At 43.9% G+C, this 20,617-nt stretch overlaps 1 protein-coding gene and 1 long non-coding RNA gene across 4 annotated transcripts in view; one reads left to right on the top strand and one right to left on the bottom strand.

The window, feature by feature from the left end:
* Positions 1–1,098: 1,098 nt before the first annotated feature.
* The window catches only part of zzz3 (zinc finger, ZZ-type containing 3), a 25,070-nt gene continuing 5,551 nt past the window's right edge, over positions 1,099–20,617 (top strand). Inside the window, exons 1-7 of one of the 3 annotated variants that reach the window (XM_061694627.1) lie at positions 1,099–1,196; positions 12,148–13,834; positions 17,888–18,026; positions 18,657–18,804; positions 18,908–19,020; positions 20,391–20,462; positions 20,541–20,617. The exon at positions 20,541–20,617 is cut by the window's right edge and continues 25 nt beyond it. In XM_061694627.1, coding sequence (XP_061550611.1) covers positions 12,213–13,834; positions 17,888–18,026; positions 18,657–18,804; positions 18,908–19,020; positions 20,391–20,462; positions 20,541–20,617 — 2,171 coding nt within the window. In that variant the 5' untranslated portion in view covers positions 1,099–1,196; positions 12,148–12,212. Of the gene's footprint in view, positions 1,197–1,246; positions 1,492–3,233; positions 3,347–12,147; positions 13,835–17,887; positions 18,027–18,656; positions 18,805–18,907; positions 19,021–20,390; positions 20,463–20,540 lie in introns of those variants that run through there. The other 2 variants (XM_061694626.1, XM_061694624.1) reach the window with 2 other exon arrangements.
* On the bottom strand, positions 4,434–5,283 carry LOC133412045 (uncharacterized). The gene is made up of 3 exons (XR_009769722.1): positions 5,033–5,283; positions 4,773–4,898; positions 4,434–4,671 (listed from the first exon to the last, which is right to left on the bottom strand). It is a non-coding gene; the product is annotated as an uncharacterized LOC133412045 (long non-coding RNA).

Below are 20,617 nucleotides of genomic sequence, written 5' to 3'. Positions count from 1 at the left end.
TTTGTCCACATTATCTTTGATTGAAAGTGATGAGCAGTTATATCGTGCGAGAAGCTAACATAGCAGTCTACAGCGTCACTCAATGCTCCTTGTCAAACAACACAAACTGATTCAAAAGCACACCACCAGTTGCAAAAGATCTAGATCAAAGTGCTTTGGTCACAAAGCTTTGGTCAAAACTAAGCCCATTCAAGGAACCAATAAGGAGAAACTTACCAAAATAACCATATGAGAGCTGTGGAAGATCCAAGTCCTTTGTTAGTTTAATAAAAATAAAAAAAAGCTGGTCAACATAGCTGAATCCTATCCAGGCAACAGAAAATGGAAGTAGAAACCTGCCAGAATAAAAGCATTAACAGATTCTGTCAAATGTATCACACCAGTTGCAGAAGATCTGAATCAAAATCTTTTGTTCACAAAAGGTTGGTCAAAACTGCTCTCCAGCAGAGAGCCCTAAAAGCCATAACAGCGCCAACACATAGACTCAAATGCACCACGCCTGTTGTGTAAGATCCAAATTATAGGCCTTTGTTCACACAACTGATCAAAAGCTTATTCTAGCACTGGTACAAAAACAGGAAGATTAAACCTACCAAAATATAAGCAGCAACAGCACGAACAGGTGGACTCAAATGTGCATCACCATTTACAAAACAATCCAAATCAAAGTAAAAGTAACAAAAGTAGAAACATACCAAAATAAAAAGATGTAACAGCAGAAGCAGATTGACTCAAATGTGTCAAACCTGACTCGTAAGGATCAAATTAAAATCTTATGTTAACAAAAAGTTGATTAAAAACCAGCTCCAGCTGAGAATCCTACCAAGGGAACTAAAACGGGAAGTAGAAACCTATCAAAATAAAAGGCAGGACTCAAATGCACGGCCGCAGAGGATCCAAATCAAAGTCCTTTGTTCATAAAAAGTTGGTCAACGCCATCTCCAACTGCGAGTCCCACCAAGGAACACAAACCGAATGTGAACGTGATTTCATGCACATTAATCACCACAAAGTCAACATAGCTCCTGGTCCACATTTGATGGCATTTCCAGGCTATGAGAAGGCAAACATGTTGCCGAGTGCGGCACACGAATGTCGCCCTCGCCTCAATGTGCTCGCACACCCAAGCCAGAGCGGTCGGCTGCACTGTGAAAACATGGCTGCGAGCGAGCGTGCAGCGAACGTACGGAAGTGAGGTACGTGCTACATTTTTTTCGGGACTCCGCAAACGCATCGAGCGATTTGGTAGTCGCGCGCGGGGGCGGAACGAGACAGTTGCCGGGTCTGTTTGTGGAGGACCGACGCCGTTTGCGAATTAAACGGCAAAGTTGGGAGCGAAACAATCGGCTAAGCTAGGCTGGCTAACGCGAAGCTACAGGCAGACTGCCACGATTCTCCTCACCGGTTTTATCAACTCGACTAGCCTAGCGAAGACACTTCTCTAGTCGAATGGATTAACGTGGAACCCACGCTGCTCCGGAGCCTCCCTAGGTAGCCACTCTCCTAATTTCAACCGTTTACGGCACACGATAAATGCAGTGTTTAGCCGCTGGGCTAACGGGAGTTATCCCGATTAAAGGGCTGACCAAGCGGCGTTTTGCGGTGAAGTTGTCGCTAACGTTTAGCTCGCCCCCTACCTCCCCCAGCTGGGTTGTTAGTAAAACGTTACACTTGTGTTTTATTTATTATTTAATTTAATTGAATGGACTGTACGCCCGGCCTGAACTGTGGCTGTTGGCCGAGTAGCTACCGGTCCAGCGTGGAAGACGCCAAGAGAGAATCCGGGGATCCGAGCACTCTACCCGGGTTGCACGCCAACGCTACCCCGTGGATGTCACGATGCCACTAGGCCTTTGTGGAAGTATTCCCACAACTGCGGGGAGACAAAAGTGGACACAAAGTAACAAGCAGACTAAGCTTTAAATTTTTTGGGGAAAAAAATCCCTTGAAATTGTTAGCAAGCTGACTTTAGCCACCGCTCTCGGCTTGTTTAGCAGGTGTGTATGCAGGCATAATTGTGCACATTGTCGCCTATAAAACTGCCCTAAATGACATGTTTTTTTGTCATTTTTGGACGAGATTGTGAATGCTGAGCATGTTAACATCACTTCCAAGTTGGGAGAGTACTTTTAAATTTTTTTTTTTTTTTTTTAAATTTATAAAAGAGGATGTGTTAAATGTTAGCATGGAGCCTCATCTCAAACGGCATCAAACTCCGAACACTATCACTGACTCTATTATTTTCCTTTATAGTTAGTGTTGCCATATATTATTAGGTGCTAACACACACTATTGACTTCAATGTTTATATACAATGGCAGAAAGTTGAAGCGAAGGAAGTAGGAACAAATACAGCTCAATTCAGAAGGTTCTGAAATTTTGCATTAAAAAAATGACAGTTTGAAGGTCATATCAAAATTTATGGTGCATGACAAGATTATCTCTGCATTTTGCTTTTTCTCAAATTTTTGCTTGGGATTTTTGTGATTCCAACAAAACGGTGGCTAACGTTGGAATTCCAGAATGCTGCCAAGTCGGACGTTTCCTGCTTGGGGCTTTTACGCCGTAAGAGGCAAATGTAAAACTAACAAACAAACAAACTGGCTGCCAATGTTGAATGTTGTTTTTACAAAATAACTACCGAGATGATGTACGGGGGGGTTCTGTTGCTACGACTGTGACGTAACCCAAACTTGTGCTTAGGTTGGAATTTGCCATAGTCTATCCCAAACCAGAGCTAAGGCAGGAGTAGTCATAATTACACTAATTGAGAACCTCGTGGAATGCCACCTATTCTCTACTGTACCAAAGTAATTGTGATATGTAGAATACATTGTCAAAATTTGTAGTCCTAATATAGAGCCTGGTAGAACATTGCCAGTGTCTTATTTACAGGGGTCCTCCTCTGTTTACGACGGAGTTCCTTTCCAATGGCGGCGATGTTACCCAAATTTTCACGCAAGTAATGGGTACCATAGTCAAATCACTAACATACACTGAGGCCTGTTAAACACACACGGGGTTTTCAAATCTTAGAGTTTTAATCTGTGACAGACCCCACACGTAAAGTAAAAAAAAATCAGGCATTTAACAGTTTTGGTCATATTGTGTGTGGTGTGGTCTGATAATACATAAAGATTATTTTTTGTTGTCCATCTCAAAATCTCGCGTGATCTCACAAAACAAGAAGAAGAAGAAGAAGAAACACTTCCGGATATGTGCCAATGTTTCCAGAGTGTTGCCGAAGCAGAGAACCTTTTAAAATGGCGATATCCCCGAAAAATGAATTGCTTTGGAAAATACTTCTTGCCATCTGGGGAACCCACTTTTATTCAAAAAACACTGGGTAAGACGTTTGTTTTTATTTACAGTCTTTTTCTTTTGCTGAGTCAGGTTGCGTCTTGATTGGCTATATTCTGTTCCATGTCACAACCCACGGCGTCAGGACTTGGGGCGACATGGGCTTTCCCCACACAAAATGAAGAGTTTTGGTTGTAAATATTGAACACGCTCATTATTTAAGATTGTTGGCCCTGACCTTTTTTCATATCCTAAAATCGGGATAAATCCACTCTTAACACGCCTCAGACCTAAGGATAAGCTTAAACGATGATCTTATAAGATTGTCTGGCGTTTTATGGCCTTGGTCGGGAATGGGCAAAATCGGCACAAAACAAGCCGATTGTCTTAATGTGTGTGCAGTAGTGAAGTCCTAATTACAGTAAATATTTGTATGAAAAACACTGTGGGCCATAAATATAAAACAATCAAATGAAAAACACAGGCCTTTTTCCCAAGAGGATGTTAATTAAAAAGTCGACACCATCTGTAAAAGCTGATATTTTTCAGGTTTTTTTTCCACCGTTACTGATTTGTTTAAAAGGCACCATCACGGAATGGGGGTGAAGTCGACCCTGTAACCTTCCACCTTCGGAAGTAGGATAGGAGCCGTAATAGAGGCGTGGCAGTGCTTGTGTGTATGGGTGTTCCGCAGTGCCAGGTAGTGATGGGATGATGATACCTCAAGGAGTGTATTAGCAGACTACACAAACTGTATTGACACTGTTGGTCACTCAATAGTGACCCCTGCAGTAGTTCTAAAATCACTGCAGGTAAACAAAATGAAAATAAGATGGAAAAGCTTACATGCTGAAAACCCAACATCAGCCTGTGAAATATTTCATCGCTAGTCCTTAAAATATGATCTCATCATTGTATAATTTCATTTGCTTAGTTTGTTTGCTGAGTTGTTTATAAGAGTTTAAAATTTGCTTAAAACCTTGTTTGTGTAAATGCTAAAATTAGTTAATGTAAAATATAGCAAATTTGTCTGTAATAAAATTCAATTAACATTTTTAACTTATGCATGGAATTTTAACTTAAATGTTCAATCATATGAAATAAAAGACTAAAAATTTATTGATTTATGCATTTTTATTGAGGAACAAAAGTCTGCTCCAAGGCGATTTCTCCACTTAGACGCCCGTTCCCCTGCCTTAGAAAAAAACTATTTCACAGGGTACAGATGAAGGTGGTGAGCATAAAAATGTAACTGCAAGTTGATAAGCTTCAGGAGCTCCTTGAATCCTTCGTTGTCAACAATGGTGAGTGGCTGACAGTCTTTGATAACCATGTTGACCACAGCCCCATCCACTGCTTGCTTGTTAGGAACTGCAAGCCAAAACAAAACAATATTACAGTCACACAAAGCCTTTTGTGTGTAATAAACTATTTTTGAAAATTATTTTTTTTTTGTGAGAATTTCAACATACCTGAGGTACTCACACGAGTGTATCTGCCAATTCTTCATTGCCATGCCGAGCTCTATAATGCCTCAGCATTGATGAAGTGCTCTTATTGATGTAAGATAGCTGTGTGGAGCAGAGCCGACACTTCACCTACAATAAAATAAAAAGTTAATGTATTCATTAATTCATCTGAAAAAAATTCAAATCTCTTACCAGAAAAGAGTACAAACATATTTAATTAAAAAACTAACAGTAAACAATGCCCAAAGAAGAAAAATATCTACCTTATTTGGCATCAAAAGATAAAAATTATTCCAGACTGGGGAAAACTTCTTGGAACGATCCATGAAGTCAATGGAACAAGGTGAGGGCAAGCAAAAATCCCAAATCCAACAACATCAGCAAAACTCCATTTAACAAATCTGCAACGTCGACAGTTTGTTCCTTTATAAACACAATTTGGCGCGTCACATCCAAACGACACACTTCTTGTATCGGTCACACGAGATTTTTCTAAAAGCGATACACGCACCAATACGGGGTTTCACTCTTGTGCGCTTGGTGCAGTGCTGACGCACCAGTATTGTTCATCCCATCACTAGTGCCAGGGCGTTAACGTTAAATACCCCTGTTGCGGCAATATTTCACCTTTGCTGCGTTCCATGTAAGAGGCATAGGTGGGTAAATGCCAGGTTGTGCTATGCAGCAATTTTTCTTGATCTTTCTGTGAAAGAGACTTGATAACTAAGAATGAGTTTGTAAGTTTAGGCATCCTCCCCTTGGATATCCTGTAAGGGTTTTATATTCTGCCAATTTGACCCTGAAACAGATTATTTCTATGGTTTCTTAGGAGTAATTGATTCTCAGGAACCGAAATGTTGCTCTTTACTTCCATTGTAGCCAGTGTTCATGTACTGGATGTATGTGGTCTGATGCTAGTTCAACATCAGGCGAGGCCACCGTGTCGTCTAATTCAGATACAATTTAGCCTCAAAATAAGAAATCGTGTTGTAGCTCCTGCGTCTTACCACATTCCACTCAAAGTAGGTCTTCAACGCGACCTTATTTATAACGTACACCTGAAGACAGCATTTGTTAGCGTGTTAGCTAATTACCCCTACATCTGCGCGCTAAGCTGTAACAACTGCAATATGTTAGCAGTTGTTCAAACGAGCTGATCGCTGTTGTTTTTTTTCCCCTCTCTTCCGGAGTGGAGCTAACGAGCGTGCTTCATTAATTTGTTGTTGTGTTGTGTTCAAGGCCGATTGCTCACTCCTTTCGCCTTCCTCCCTCCTTCCTGTTTTATGCATGGATGCGTCACGTTAGCCTTGTAAGCAGGCGGCGTCAGCATAGTGCGAGTAATGTGTGCATGGTAAACCTTTATTGACTCTGCAGGCTGTGTTTTTACTGACAATTTCATTCTTAACTGTCAGGTTAACATAAGTTAGCCACTCTGATATAGAATATGTTAAAAACACTCAACACTTTTTGAAGGGATAATATCACAAAACCAACTACTAATGAACAAGGACCACTACGTTTTGATTAGTAGCTAACAAGTGCGAGAAGCTAATGTAGTAGTAGTCTACATCTTCACCCAGAAGTCAAGAAGCACAAACAGATAGAATCAAATGCACAATACCAGTCACACAAGATCCAACCAAAATGCTTTAACAAAAAGTTGGCCAAAACCATCTCCGCCTCATAAGGGCACAGAAACAAGAAGTAGAAACCTAGTAAAATAAAAGCTGGAACAGCACAAACACAGTTGCAGAAGATCCAAATCAATATGCTGTGTTTACAGAAAAACAAAAACAGGAAGTAGAAACCAACCAAAATAAAAACAGTAACAGATGGGTTCAAATGCATCCCACCAGTTGCACAAGTTCCAAATCGAAATATTTTGTTGACAAAAATTTTGTCAAAACTGGAACGGCTGAGAATAAATATATTTAAATAAATAAAAGCCGTAACAGCACAAACAGATGGACTCAAACGTATAACGTCAATAATTGACGACCGGCGGTCACATGGGACTCTGTTGCCATGCCAGGATACGCTCCAGTCAGTTGTTCATATTTATATGTTCGCACTATGTTAACGAGGATGTTCATGTCCAATGTTTACTTTAAATCTCATCATGATAACTTGAAATTTCATCATGACTTTATATCTCATCATGATGACTCTAAATCACATCCACTTGATTTTAAAATGTCGTCATGACAATTTTAAATCACGTATCGAGTTTATTCTCTCTCTCACTAAGGTGACCTTAATACCCTGGCGTACTTATCAAGGAAAAAAAAAACAGGGAGTAGAAACTTCAAAATAAAAAATCTCCAGGTATCATGATGACACTAAAACGGTCACTTTACGTTGAACAGCGCCATTGTCTTTTCAGCTTTAAATGGATTGCGCTTCTTCACTGTCGGTCGAGAAGGTTGGATTGGACCCAGCCTGGCCAATGAGTGTCATTAAACATGTTTTGACCGGTCGCTGCACATTTAAAGGATCTCTCCGTGGAACTAATCGATGCGCACCTTTTAAACTCCTTTTATAACTGCAAAGGACACCAACTTAATAACTGAATGTGACTTTAGAATGACGGCCTTTTTATTGCCCTCTTTAGATTCATTAGCATGATTACCCTGACTAGCCCTTCTCACACCATGTTTTGTTGAAAACAGCTGCCACTGTCTGAAAAATATTTTACATTGGGTACGGAAAGTATTCAGACCCCCTTAAATTTTTCACTCTGTTATATTGCAACCGTTTATCCGAGGTCGGGTCGTGGGGGCAGTAGCTTTAGCAGGGGCGCCCAGACTTCCCCCTCCCCAGCCACTTCATCTTGCTTTTCCGGGGGGATCCCGAGGTGTTCCCAGGCCAGCCGAAGGATGTAGTCTCTCCAGCGTGTCCTGGGTCGTCCCCGGGTCTCCTCCCGATTTTACGTGCCCGGAACACCTCACCAGGGAGGCGTCCGGTAGGCATCCGAATCAGATGCCCCAGCCACCTCATCTGGCTCCTCTCGATGTGGAGGAGCCGCGGCTCTACTCTGAGATCCTCCCAGATGACCGAGCTTCTCACCCTATCACTGAGGGAGAGCCCGGACACCCTGCGGAGGAAACTCATTTCGGCCGCTTGTATCCGGGATCTTGTTCTTTCGGTCACGACCCACAGCTCGTGACCATGGGTTAGGGTAGGAACGTAGATCGACTGGTAAATCGAGAGCTTCGCCTTTCGACTTAGCTCCTTCTTTACCACGACGGACCGATACAAAGTCTGCATCACTGCAGACGCTACACCGATCTGTCTGTCGATCTCCCATTCCATTCTTCCCCCACTCATGAACAAGACCCCAAGATACTTGAACTCCTCCACTTGGGGCAGGATCTCATCCCCGACCTGGAAAGGGCACGCCACCCTTTTCCGATTGAGGACCATGTTCTCAGATTTGGAGGTGCTGGTTCTCATCCCAGTCGCTTCACACTCAGCTGCGAACTGCTCCAGTGAAAGTTGGAGGTCACGGCTTGATGAAGCCAACAGAACCACATCATCTGCAAAAAGCAGAGATGCAATACTGAGGCCACCAAACCGGACCCCCTCTATGCCTTGGCTGCGCCTAGAAATTCTGTCCATAAAAGTTATGAACAGAATCGGTGACAAAGGGCAGCCTTGGCGGAGTCCAACCCTTACTGGAAACGAGTCAGACTTACTGCCGGATTTGCGGACCAAACTCTGACTCCGGTCGTACAGGGACTGAACAGCCCGTATCAGGTTGTTCGGTACCCCATACTCCCGAAGCACCCCCCACAGGACCCCCCGAAGGACACGGTCGAACGCCTTCTCCAAGTCCACAAAACACATGTAGACTGGTTGGGCGAACTCCCATGCACCCTCGAGGACCCTGCCAAGGGTGTAGAACTGGTCCACTGTTCCACGGTCAGGACGAAAAGCACACTGCTCCTCTTGAATCTGAGATTTGACTTCCCAATGGACCCTCCTCTCCAGCACCCCTGAATAGACCTTACCAGGGAGGCTGAGGAGTGTGATCCCCCTGTAAAAGGGGGACAACCACCCCAGTCTGCTAATCCAGAGGCACTTTCCCCGATGTCCACGCGATGTTGCAGCGGCGGGTCAACCAGGACAGGCCTACAACATCCAGAGCCTTGAAGAATTCCGGGCGAATCTCATCCACCCCTGGGGCCTTGCCACCGAGGAGCTTTTTAACCACCTCAGTGACCTCAACCCCAGAAATAGGAGAACCCGCCTCAGAGAACTCAGACTCTGCTCCCTCATGGGAAGGCATGTCGGTGGAATTGAGGAGGTCTTCGAAGTATTCTCCCCACCAGCTCACAACGTCCCGAGTCGAGGTCAGCAGCGCCCCATCCCCACTATACACAGTGTGCTTCCCCCTCCTGAGACGCCGGATGGTGGACCAGAATTTCCTCAAAGCCATCCGGAAGTCTTTCTCCATGGCCTCAACGAACTCCTCCCATGCCCGGGTTTTTGCTTCAGCAACCACCAAAGCTGCATTCCGCTTGGCCAGCCGATACCCATCAGCTGCCTCAGCTGTTCATTTTTTCCTCATTAATGTACACACAGCATCCCATATTGACAGAAAAAAAACGAATTGTTGAAATGTTTGGAGATTTACTAAAGAAAAACTGAAATATCACACAGCCATAAGTATTTAGACCCTTTGCTGTGACATATTTAACTCTGGTGCTGTCCATTTCTTTTGATCATCCTTGAGATGTTTCCACACCTTCATTGGAGTCCAGCTGTGTTTGATTATACTGATTGGACTTGATTAGGAAAGCCACACACCAGTCGATATAAGACCTTACAGCTCACAGTGCATGTCAGAGCAAATGAGAATCGTGAGGTCAAAGGAACTGCCTGAAGAGCTCAGAGACAGAATTGTGGAACAGATCTGGCCAAGGTTACAAAAAAAATTCTGCTGTTCTTAAGGTTCCTAAGAGCACAGTGGCCTCCATAACCCTTAAATGGAAGACGTTTGGGACGACCAGAATCCTTCCTAGAGCTGGACCTCCGGCCAAACTGAGCAATCGGGGGAGAAGAGCTTTGGTGAGAGAGGTAAAGAAGAACCCAAAGATCACTGTGGCTGAGCTCCAGAGATGGGTTATGGGAGAAAGTCCAAGAAAGTCAACCATCATTGCAGTCCTCCACCAGTCGGGGCTTTATGGCAGAGTGGCCGACAGAAGCCTCTCCTCAGTGCAAGACACGTGGAAGCCTGCATGGACTTTGCTTCAAAAAAAAAAAAAAAAAAGACCTGAAGGACTCCCAAGATGGTGAGAAATAAGATTCTCTGGTCTGATGAGACCAAGATGGAACATTTTGGCCTTAATTCTCAGCGGTATGTGTGGAGAAAACCAGACACTGCTCATCACCTGGACAGGACGACTGGTTGCAATCGAAGGAAAGATAAATGCGGCCAAGTACAGGGATATCCTGGAGGAAAACCTCTTCCAGAGTGCTCAGGACCTCAGACTGGGCTGAAGGTTCACCTTCCAACAAGACAATGACCCTAAGCACACAGCTAAAATAACGAAAGAGTGGCTTCAGAACAACTCAGTTACTATCGTTGAATGGCCCAGCCAGCGCCCTGACTTAAACCCAATTGAGAATCTCTGGAGAGACCCGAAAATGGCTGTCCACCAACATTCACCGTCCAACCTGACAGAACTGGAGAGGATCTGCAAGGAGGAACGGCAGAGGATCCCCAAATGCAGGTGTGATAAACTTGTTGCATAATTCACAAAAAGACTCATGGCTGTATTAGCTCAAAAGGGTGCTTCTACTAAATAGTGAGAAAAGGGTCTGAATAATTATGGTGTGATATTTTAGGTTTTCTTTTGTAATAAATCTGCAAAAAAATCCACAATTTGCTGTGTGTACATTGAGGGGAGAAAAAGAGGAACTTAAATGATTTTAGCAAATGGCTGCAATATAACAAAGAGTGAAAAAATTAAGGGGGTCTGAATACTTTCCGTACCCACTCTATATGCTACTCCCGACGTCACCTAAATATCTGATTGTGGGAAGCCGCCCCTGTGTGTTCACCTCCTGCTTCATATGTTCTGTGTGAACTATATGCTGCCTTCTTGAAAAATTGGTGTAAATTTTCTTCTATTTCTTTCAGACAGTATTTCCTAAATTTGTCATTCACACAGCCGGTGTGGGTAGCCTTGTTTAGATAATCAGAAGCGTGGCGGCGTCAGCGCAATGTCCGATTTACAGTGTGTACAGAAAGTATTCAGACCCCCTTAAATTTTAGAATTTTGTTATATTGCAGCCATTTCCTAAAATAATTTAAGTTCATTCATTTTTGTCTAATCAGACCAGAGAATCTTATTTCTCACCATCTTGGAGTCCCATCTCCCGACTGCTTCTCTGGAGCTCAGCCACAGTGATCTTTGGGTTCTTCTTTACCTCTCTCACCAAGGTTCTTCTCCCCCAATTGCTCAGCTTGGCCGGACGGCCAGTTCTCGGAAGGGTTCTGATCGTCCCAAATGTCTTCCATTTAAGGATTATGGAGGCCACTATGCTCTTAGGAACCTTATGTGCAGCAGAATTTTTTTAAACCATGGCCAGATCTGTGCCTTGCCACAATTCTGTCTCTGAGCTCTTCAAGCAGTTCCTTTGACCTCATGATTCTCATTTGCTCTGACATGCACTGTGAGCTGTATGGTCTTATAGACAGGTGTGTGGCTTTCCTAATCAACTCCAATGACGGTGTAGAACCATTTTAAGGATGATCAGAAGAAATGGACAGCACCCGAGTTAAATGTGTCACAGCAAAGGGTCTGAATACTTATGGCTGTGTGATATTTCAGTTTTTCTTTTTTAATAAATCAGCAAAAATTTCAACAATACCTTTTTTTTCCCTGTCAATATGGGGTGCCCTGTGTGCATTAATGAGGAATAAATGAATTTCAATGATTTTCAAATTGCTGCAATATAACAAAGTGAAAAATTTAAGGGGGTCTGAAAACTTTGTTTCCACTGTAGCATACTGACAATTCTTTACAAAACAAGCCGCCATAGACTGTGAGTCCTTGCAAACAGGCAACATTCCACCTCTGTTACGCTTCTTGTAGTACGTCGGAAGATGGCAAATTGCTGGGTCGATACATGAGCTGTCATTGGGCACAAACAGACAGACTCACAAATGGCTTAGCCAGTTAACAGCCATCCAACTCTACACTAATTTGCTGATGCCCATGTCAATCACCAGGCCAGGCCCCACCTTTTGAAAACCCAAACATATTCAGTCACACAGTTTCTGTGTGAAAGGCACAGGCAGACAGACATGATGTTAGTACATTACTTGTGTACAGTTTTACATTAAATTCACTGGTGCGTGTCTTTGCAGGTGCCCCCGTTCCGCCACACTGGAGAACGCACCAGGATGAGGAGACTGTAGGCACCCGCCGTAGTATGGCCGCGTCCCGTTCCTCGCGCGTCACAAGGTCATCGGTGGGGCTCAATGGATTGGATGAGAACTTTTGTGGACGCACCCTCAGGAATCGCAGCATCGCCCAGCCAGAGGAGACGGCTGTGTCTCCGCTTCCTAGGGCCCGCTCACCTAAGAAGAGGCAGGAGTCTCGGCAGGACTCCAGGCAGGTGTCGAAACAGGACGTCAAGCAGGGGTCCAAGAAGGAGGACAAACAGGAGTCCAAACCAGACCCTAAGAAGGAGAAGACAAAGCAGGAAGCTAAAGAGGACACTGAGAACGAGTCGATCCAGGACTCTGATCAGCAGGTCTTGCTGCAGGGACGGTTTAATGACTCAAAGGACTCAAATAGTTATCTGGAAGCCGAGCAGGAGCCGTCGGCAGGACCCCGCAAACGGAGCAGCTCGTGTCTAGAAAATGATGTTAGCCCTGAGAAGTCGGAACATTGTGATAAAGGGAATGGGGTGCCGGATGCCCCTCCTTTAATCAAAAGGGCCAAGCGGTGTTCCCGCGCCGGGGAATCTCAGGGACACAAGGAGGACGCAGTGAGCCCTGAGAGTCCTGTCTCAGTTCCAGAGCGTTGCAAGGGCGACACTTGTGAGGACATTCCCACCCGGAACTCGACCTTAGCTCCTGCCTCACCCGTCCTCGGGGAAGAGGAAGGAGAGCTGGTAAAAGATGGTCTGATGAAGTGTGAAGGGGCGCCGCTGTCCCCCGACGCTCACAAGGCCTCGAACGGGCTTGGGGACGTCGCAGCAGAGAAACATAGCACCCTCGTCGAGGAGTCTCCGAGTCCCGCCTCTGCCACCAGCTGCCTGCCGCTGCTCAACGGCGGCCAGGCTGGGGCACCTCCCTCGCCCCACCCCACGGTGCCTTGTACAAACTCTAGCCCGGTGCCCACGGAGGTCGCTGCCTCAGGGGAGTCATCTGCGTCGTTCTCGCCAGCCCCTCCAGAGGACCCACTCCCTGAGCTGATGGTGGCCAGGGAGCAGGAGGTAGAGGACTTGGAGGTGGATGTGGTGGGTGACCCGCTGTGTCTGGCTGCCGAGGAGCAGGTGATGGACAGCGAGTGCGATGCCAATGGTCGCTTGCTCACGCCTGTTCCGGATGCTGCTGCTGCCGCCGTCGCTTCGCCTTCCTCCGCCGCCTACAACAACAACTCAGGAGAAACAACGCCCCCGCTGGCACCGACCCCACCGCCCACCAAGCTCGGGTGCACGCCCCTATCTTTTGCTGAGCTCTATGAACACAGATACACCCTGCGGACTTCACCCCGCAAGACGTCCTCCACCAAGACCTGCTCTCCGCCTCGAGACAACGGGCCTCTGAGGGAGGACAGGGAGGCGGTGGAAGGAATGGACGAGGACTTCCCTCTTCCCTCTGACTCTTTGTGTCCACCCGACAACGAGGAGACCACGTGTGCGGGGCCCAGAGTCGAAAAAGCCTGCGACGACGGTGGCCCCGTGGTGGGAGCGGATGTCTGCAAGGAAGCAGCGTGCAGTCACACAACGGAGGAGGAGGAAGAGGAGGAGGAGGAGGAGGAAGAGGAGGAGCCAGATGTGTATTACTTTGAGTCTGACCACCTGGCTCTGAAACATAACAAAGAGTATGTGCGAGGAGCTTTGGCGTGATTTTGTTCCCCCGTCACCCTCCCTTTGCCGCCGCAATCGTGTAGCTCACCCTAATCTTTTCACTGTTGCCTTTTGTGTACTGTCAAATAATCCCGCCACGCTCTTGATTTTTATGGGATTTGTAGCTGGTAAAAATGTAAATAATGTAGCGTAATACCATGGAACTTCCAAAGTGGAACACAATCTGCTCCATGACAATGGTGGTAACTTGATTGAGGAGTTTAATTTTTTTCTGTGGCTGAGCTCGAAACTCAAATTACTCCAATCTCAAATTCTGAGAGAGATGTGTAATGTTGTGTGGATGTTATGGCGTTCTTTGTCTAGTAGCGGCGTATCAACACAAAGCAAAAAATTTACCAAGCAACATCTCGTAATTTAGAAAACTCATAAGTAGGTCCACTCGTAAACTGTGTAGTAAAACCTTCGGCCTTCACCCTTTAAAGACAACGGACAGCAACAGAGAAGTAACGGGAATGAGTTTGTAGAATGATGGTCACCTAGTGGCATTTTATAAAACTATTCCTGGCTATTCCTGGAATTAATAGCTACAAAGCAAAATCCCGTAGATGCATAGTGGCGTAATGACTGTTCAATCTTCAGCAACCAACTTTTGTTTTAATGTTCTAGTTTAGTTTTATATGGGGTCATGTAATGCTCCGTTAAAGCTGGTTCATGATGTGTCCTCACAGCAGCGCAGACCATTGAAACACAATCGCCCCAACCTCTCACTCGTATTGGTAAATGTTTCAAATTGACCGCTGGCGGGCCTCTGATTTCACCACCAGTGCATGCGGCAAACTAATTGGATTGAGTTTCCGCGACAAGGTTCACTCGAGCCCAGGAACATGGATCAATACAAGGCCAGGAGTCATTTAAAGAAAGCATGACTCTATTTTTTAGGGTTTGACACTGGAGCGTGTACATACCAGTTGGCTCCAGTATGGTAAATCCAGATTTAATTTTCCACATGCGGGGCTCAGTTTACCTTTTAGTTTTGTTCCTACAGTGGCAATGAAACCTTCCACCATCCATCTATCCATTTTCTGTACCATTTACTGATTTACACAAGTGGGAATGCAGTAGTTAAGTAATAATTACAGGAAATAGTTGTTTGAAAAACAAATACGGTAGGAACTGAGGGTGTCCTGCATAACTAGGTATTTTTACATCGGAACCAGGATGTCGGAACCGTTGTAAACTGAGGTCCCACTATATGATCACAAATCTTTCAACAAATTAAAGGACGATGTTTTAATACCACGTAGCAGGATGCTGAAAAGGTGGCAACATGAAGTGGTAATCGACTGAATCGAACTCAACAGTGGTACCTGGTGGAAACCGGGGCTTTTTGCTGAGCTTATTCGGAGTCTTATTTGGTCCCACGTATTTGACAAGTTACTCGGCATTTAAAGGTTCATAGTTATTGTACAACCCCAATTCCAATGCAGTTGGAACATTGTGTTAAACATAAATAAAAACAGAATACAATGATTTGCAAATCATGTTCGACCTATATTTAATTGAATACACTACAAAGACAAGATGTTTAATGTTCAAACTGAGAAACTTTATTGTTTTTAGCAAATAATCATTAATTTAGAATGTTATAGCTGCAACACGTTCCAAAAAAATCACCTTTACAATCACCGTTACATCACCTTTCCTTTAACAACATTCAAAAAACGTTTGGAAACTGAGGACACTAATTATTGAAGCTTTGGAGGTGTAATTCTTTCTTGCTTGATGTACAGCTTCAGCTGTTCAACAGTCTGGGGTCTCTGTCGTATTTTACGCTTCATAATGCGCCACACATTTTCAATGGTGGACAGGTCTGGACTGCAGGCAGGCCAGTCTAGTACCCACTCTCTTTTACTACGAAGCCACGCTGTTGTAACACGTGCAAATGTGGTTTGGCATTGTCTTGCTGAAATAAGCAGGGGCGTCCATGAAAAAAACATTGCTTGGATGGCAGCATATGTTTTTCCAAAACCTGTATGTACCTTTCAGCATTAATGGTGCCTTCACAGATGTGTAAGTTACCCATGCCATTGGCACTAACACAGTCCCATACCATCACAGATGCTGGCTTTTGAACTTTGTGTCCATAAGAGTCCGGATGGTTCTTTTCCTCTTTGGCCCAGAGGTCACGACGTCCACAATTTCCTAAAACAACTTGAAATGTGGACTCATCGGACCACAGAACACTTTTCCACTTTGCATCAGTCCATCTTAGATGAGCTTGGGCCCAGAGAAGCCGGCGGCGTTTCTGGGTGTTGTTGATAAATGGCTTTTGCTTTGCATAGTAGAGTTTCAAGTTGCACTTATGAATGTAGCACCGAACTTTTATTTACTGACATTGGTTTTCTGAAGTGTTCCTGAGCCCATGTGGTGATATCCTTTACACATTGATGTCGGTTTTTGATGCAGTGCTGCCTGAGGGATTGAAGGTCACGGCCATGCAATGTTGGTTTTCGGCCTAGCCTGAGGGATGGATAGCCTGAGGGATCGACATTCAATGTTGGTTTTCGGCCTTGCCGCTTACATGCAGTGATTTCTCAATATTCTCTGAACCTTTTGATGATGATATGGACCGTAGATGATAAAATCCTTAAATTCCTTGCAATTGTACGTTGAGGAACATTGTCCTTAAACTGTTCGACAATTTTGTCACGCACTTGTTCACAAAGAGGTGAACCTCGCCCCATCTTTGGTTGTGAATGACTGAGCAATTCAGGGAAGCTCCTTTTATACCCAATCATGGCACCCAGCTGTTCCTAATTAGCCTGTTCACCTGTGGGATTCTCCAAACAGGTGTTTAATGAGCATTCCTCAACTTTCTCACTTTTTTGCCACCTGGTCCAGCTTTTTTGGAACGTGTTGTAGCCATACAATTCTCAGTTAATTATTTGCTAAAAAAAAAAAAACATTATCAGTTTGATCATTAAATATACAAAGATATTTCATATTCAAACTGATAAACTTGTATTCAATTAAATATAGGTTGAACATGATTTGCAAATCATTGTATTCTGTTTTTATTTGTTTAACATGATGTCCCAACTTCATTGGAATTGGGGTTGTACAATATTACAGTCTAAAATCTGTGTCACACAAAAAACAATACAAAGGGAGTCCTTGGTTTACAATGGTGCCGCATACGAGGTTTCGCTATTTAGATGAACTGAATTCGTGATCACGTGGCACAAGGCATGCTAAGTTACTGCCGTACGTGCTGTTTTTTTATTTGATTTTTGTATTTTTCTGGCCTAGAAATCTTTTCCATCAGATATTTACTGTAACTATAACTTTACTACTGCTTTGGCAATGCATAGGTTAGTTATAGCTCATGATGCGTTCTGAATTTTTGTCATCTTTGAGAACCCCCTGTATTACAGTTAACGCTTGTTACTTTTCTAATTATACTTGATAATCCCAACAATTTTTTCATCCCAATTTACACACATTCGATTTAACATCTTTCTACAATGTTAAATGTCATAATGCATTCAGCCTAGCATTATCAAAGAGTGTGTGGTTTTAAGTATAGTTCAATTAAAAAAGACAAATTATTATTATTTTTTTTAAAGACCTGAGCCACTGATTTCCCTGTAGGCTTAACAAACATGAAATGGTGTCCGACTTAACAAATGGAGGAACATGTGTGTCCACCTTCTTAACGCAATAGAAATTACATTGCTACTGCATTGGCGTTATCTGACAAGCCAACAGTGAGCCTCGCTCCCGCTTCTACTACTTTGTATTTTCCGTGGCCCGTCACTGCCTCTCAAAGGTCATTGCGAGTACTTCGTGAGGACCCTGCCACGCCCTGTTAAAGGAGAATGTATGTGTAGCCATGCTGACAGGCCTCTCTCTTAAGTCAGTCCTACTCAGTTCGCCTTGCTCCCACCTCCACAAAATGTCAAACTCTATGCTGCCGCAAGCCGTTGTGTTTGACACGTGACGGTTCTGATAGGTAGTGACACGCTAGCCGGAATTGAGTCATTCAAATTATGTTTTGCCCGTGTTAGTTACCAGAGGTTGCTGCAGACCATCGGTGTTCTTGAGGCTCAGCGCACGCAGGCCATCATGGACCTGGAGACATTGGCGCGGCACCAAAGAGAGGCATTGGCCGACCCCATCAGCTTTGTGGAGCAGCTGCAGAAGAGGGTAACCTAAATATACAACTATGTTGATATACATTTTGATATTGGCTCACAAAAGCAGTTTTCAAGAGGGTTTGGCGATTACTCGATTGTAATGTATTTGTGTTTATTTAGCAGGATGTTTTTTTTTGTTTTTTGTTTTTTTTTGTGGCTTCCATTATGAAAAGCACTTCCTCGCTGAAGTGCACTAACAACATGGCTATGAGCAGAGTGGAGATGGTTTCCAAAAGCACAGTCCCTGTTCCAAGTTACTCTTTTGATCCCTCAAGGGCCTATTTAAAAAAACAACAACAAAAAAACCCAGCAACTATAATTCCCTCTATGAATCTTACAACGTGAGCAAAATCATTTTCAAGTTGTTTTGCATACGACAAGAAGCCCGGTGGAAGGCAATCAGGGAGTCAGTCATGCTGAACATTTGCACATTGTTTCAAAGCTTGTTTGGTATCAGGAGGAATAAAGCAAGTCCCGGACGGGGAAAACAAATCAAAAAGCAAATTTTTTTTGAATAATGGCTTAATTTTTTTGTAAAAGTGCAGAGTGAAAACAGAGGAAATAATTACATTTTTAGGCCATGTTTCCCAGTCCTACTTTAAATGCAAATTTATTTATTTTTCTTTGTGGCATCTGTCAGGTAAATCTGGGTCTGCCGTGCCCCCAACGCGTTGTTCAGCTCCCGGACCTGGCATGGGAGCAGTACACATCCGGCCTTGGCAATTTCCAGAGGGAGTTCTGTGACAAGAAACGCAAAACCAGGCGGCTCAGGCTCATCTTTGACAAAGGTGTGGCGTTGCGGCTTGTCCAAAATGGCAGCCCTTTCACATGCCGCACTTACTTTAATTTGCTGCCCCCCCCCCCCCCCCCCTCCTCCTCCATCCTGTTTAGGTTTGCCTGACAGACCAAAAAGTCCAGTTGAGCCCAAGAAAGTGTGTGAAACCGGCACCTTTTACTCCTCACTGCCCACTAGTGACGCCCTAGAGAATGGCAGGCAGACGCAGGTTTGACTGAACTCACATCACATAGCAGGGTTTAATATCCTGGTTACTTGTGCTGTGTCTGCCTCCTAACGTACTGGTTACTAGTGCTATGTGTCTATATTTTAACACCCATATCACCAGTGCTGTGCGTCTGTCTTTTTAACATCCTGCTGAATGGTATTACATGTTTACTATTTTAACATTTTGGTTACTGTTGGGTGCTATGTCTTCCTTTTCACATACCGGATACTAGTGCAATATGTCTGCCTTTTGACATTCTGGTCACTAGTGCCATGTGTCCGCCGTTAACATTCTGATTATTGATGCTATGTCACTCATTTACTACCTTAATGTAAACATGGATATTTGTATTCAACAGCCGTCAATGGCAGGGAATGAGTTAAGATCCCGGTCATGAGTACTTTGTGTCTGGCCTTTAACATTGTGGTTACTGGTGCCATGCGTCTGCCATTTTAGCATCCTAGTTACCAAGTCAAATCCAATTTATTTATATAGCACTTTTCATACGTTAAAATTCAACACAAAGTGCTTCGCTTCTGCCTTTTAAGCATACTGGTTACGAGTGTCTGCCTTTTGACATCCTGGTCACTGGTGTGATGTGTCTGCTTTGTTTGCACACACACAAACGGGGGCAGTACAAACACCTCGAGCCTCACTGCATTATTCCTAGTCACTGTGACATTTTCGATAAAACAATACCCCAGATGCATAAAGAAGTTCAAAAGTGTATTGTCACACGTTCAGAACACAAATGCCGTTCCCACCATATACTGACAGGAAAGAAAGAATGGACGTGAACTTGACTTGTTATTTTGCTCTTTAAAAGTATAATTTATATTTGCTTTATTGGTTATTTTTCATCTTCTAATGTATTTTTTATTTAATCCATTTAATTGTAGTATATGCTTATTTAAGTTAATTAGTGGGATGATTATATTTAAATCTGTGTGTGTATGTATATTTAATTTTTTCCCCAGGATTTTCTAATTTAATATTGTTTCCTCATGGTTAAGGTTAACCTTTATGTAACCCATTGGTTAATAATAAATGGGTCCGTTTTTCTCATGCTTACTGTTGCTGACTGTTGTTCTCTGAGTAATATCAATTGATTGAAGCCTTTTATAACATTCCTATGACAAAATATGGAGGATTTGTGCTGATATTGTATTGGACCAATATCTGTATCAGCCAATACTCAACAATATCTGTATCCTATCTTAACTGAAAAAGTTGTATCGGCACATCCCTAGTCATTGGTGCTATGTGACTGACATTTTAAGAAACCTGGTCACCGGTGCTATGTGTCTGGTTATTAGTGCCATATGCGTCTGGCTTTTACTATCCTGGTTACCGTTGCTCTGTGTCCACAGATGATCCGGGGGAGACTCTGTCAATCCAGCAAGCCCCACACGTTTAACCAGCTGTGGACGGCGGAGGAGCAGGTAATACAAATACACAGTGGCGTGTCAGACATGTTGTTCATGATCACACGACCTCGGTGTTGCGTTTGGACCCGTTAGAAGAAACTGGAGCAGCTCCTTCTCAAGTTCCCTCCAGAGGAAGTGGAGTCCAAAAGATGGCAGAAGATTGCAGACGA

This window comes from Phycodurus eques, chromosome 13, assembly GCF_024500275.1.
Source record: "Phycodurus eques isolate BA_2022a chromosome 13, UOR_Pequ_1.1, whole genome shotgun sequence".
In the NCBI taxonomy this organism is placed as follows: Eukaryota; Metazoa; Chordata; class Actinopteri; order Syngnathiformes; family Syngnathidae; genus Phycodurus; species Phycodurus eques.
Note: the sequence above shows the minus strand (reverse complement) of the source record. Positions and strands in the feature narration are given on the sequence as shown.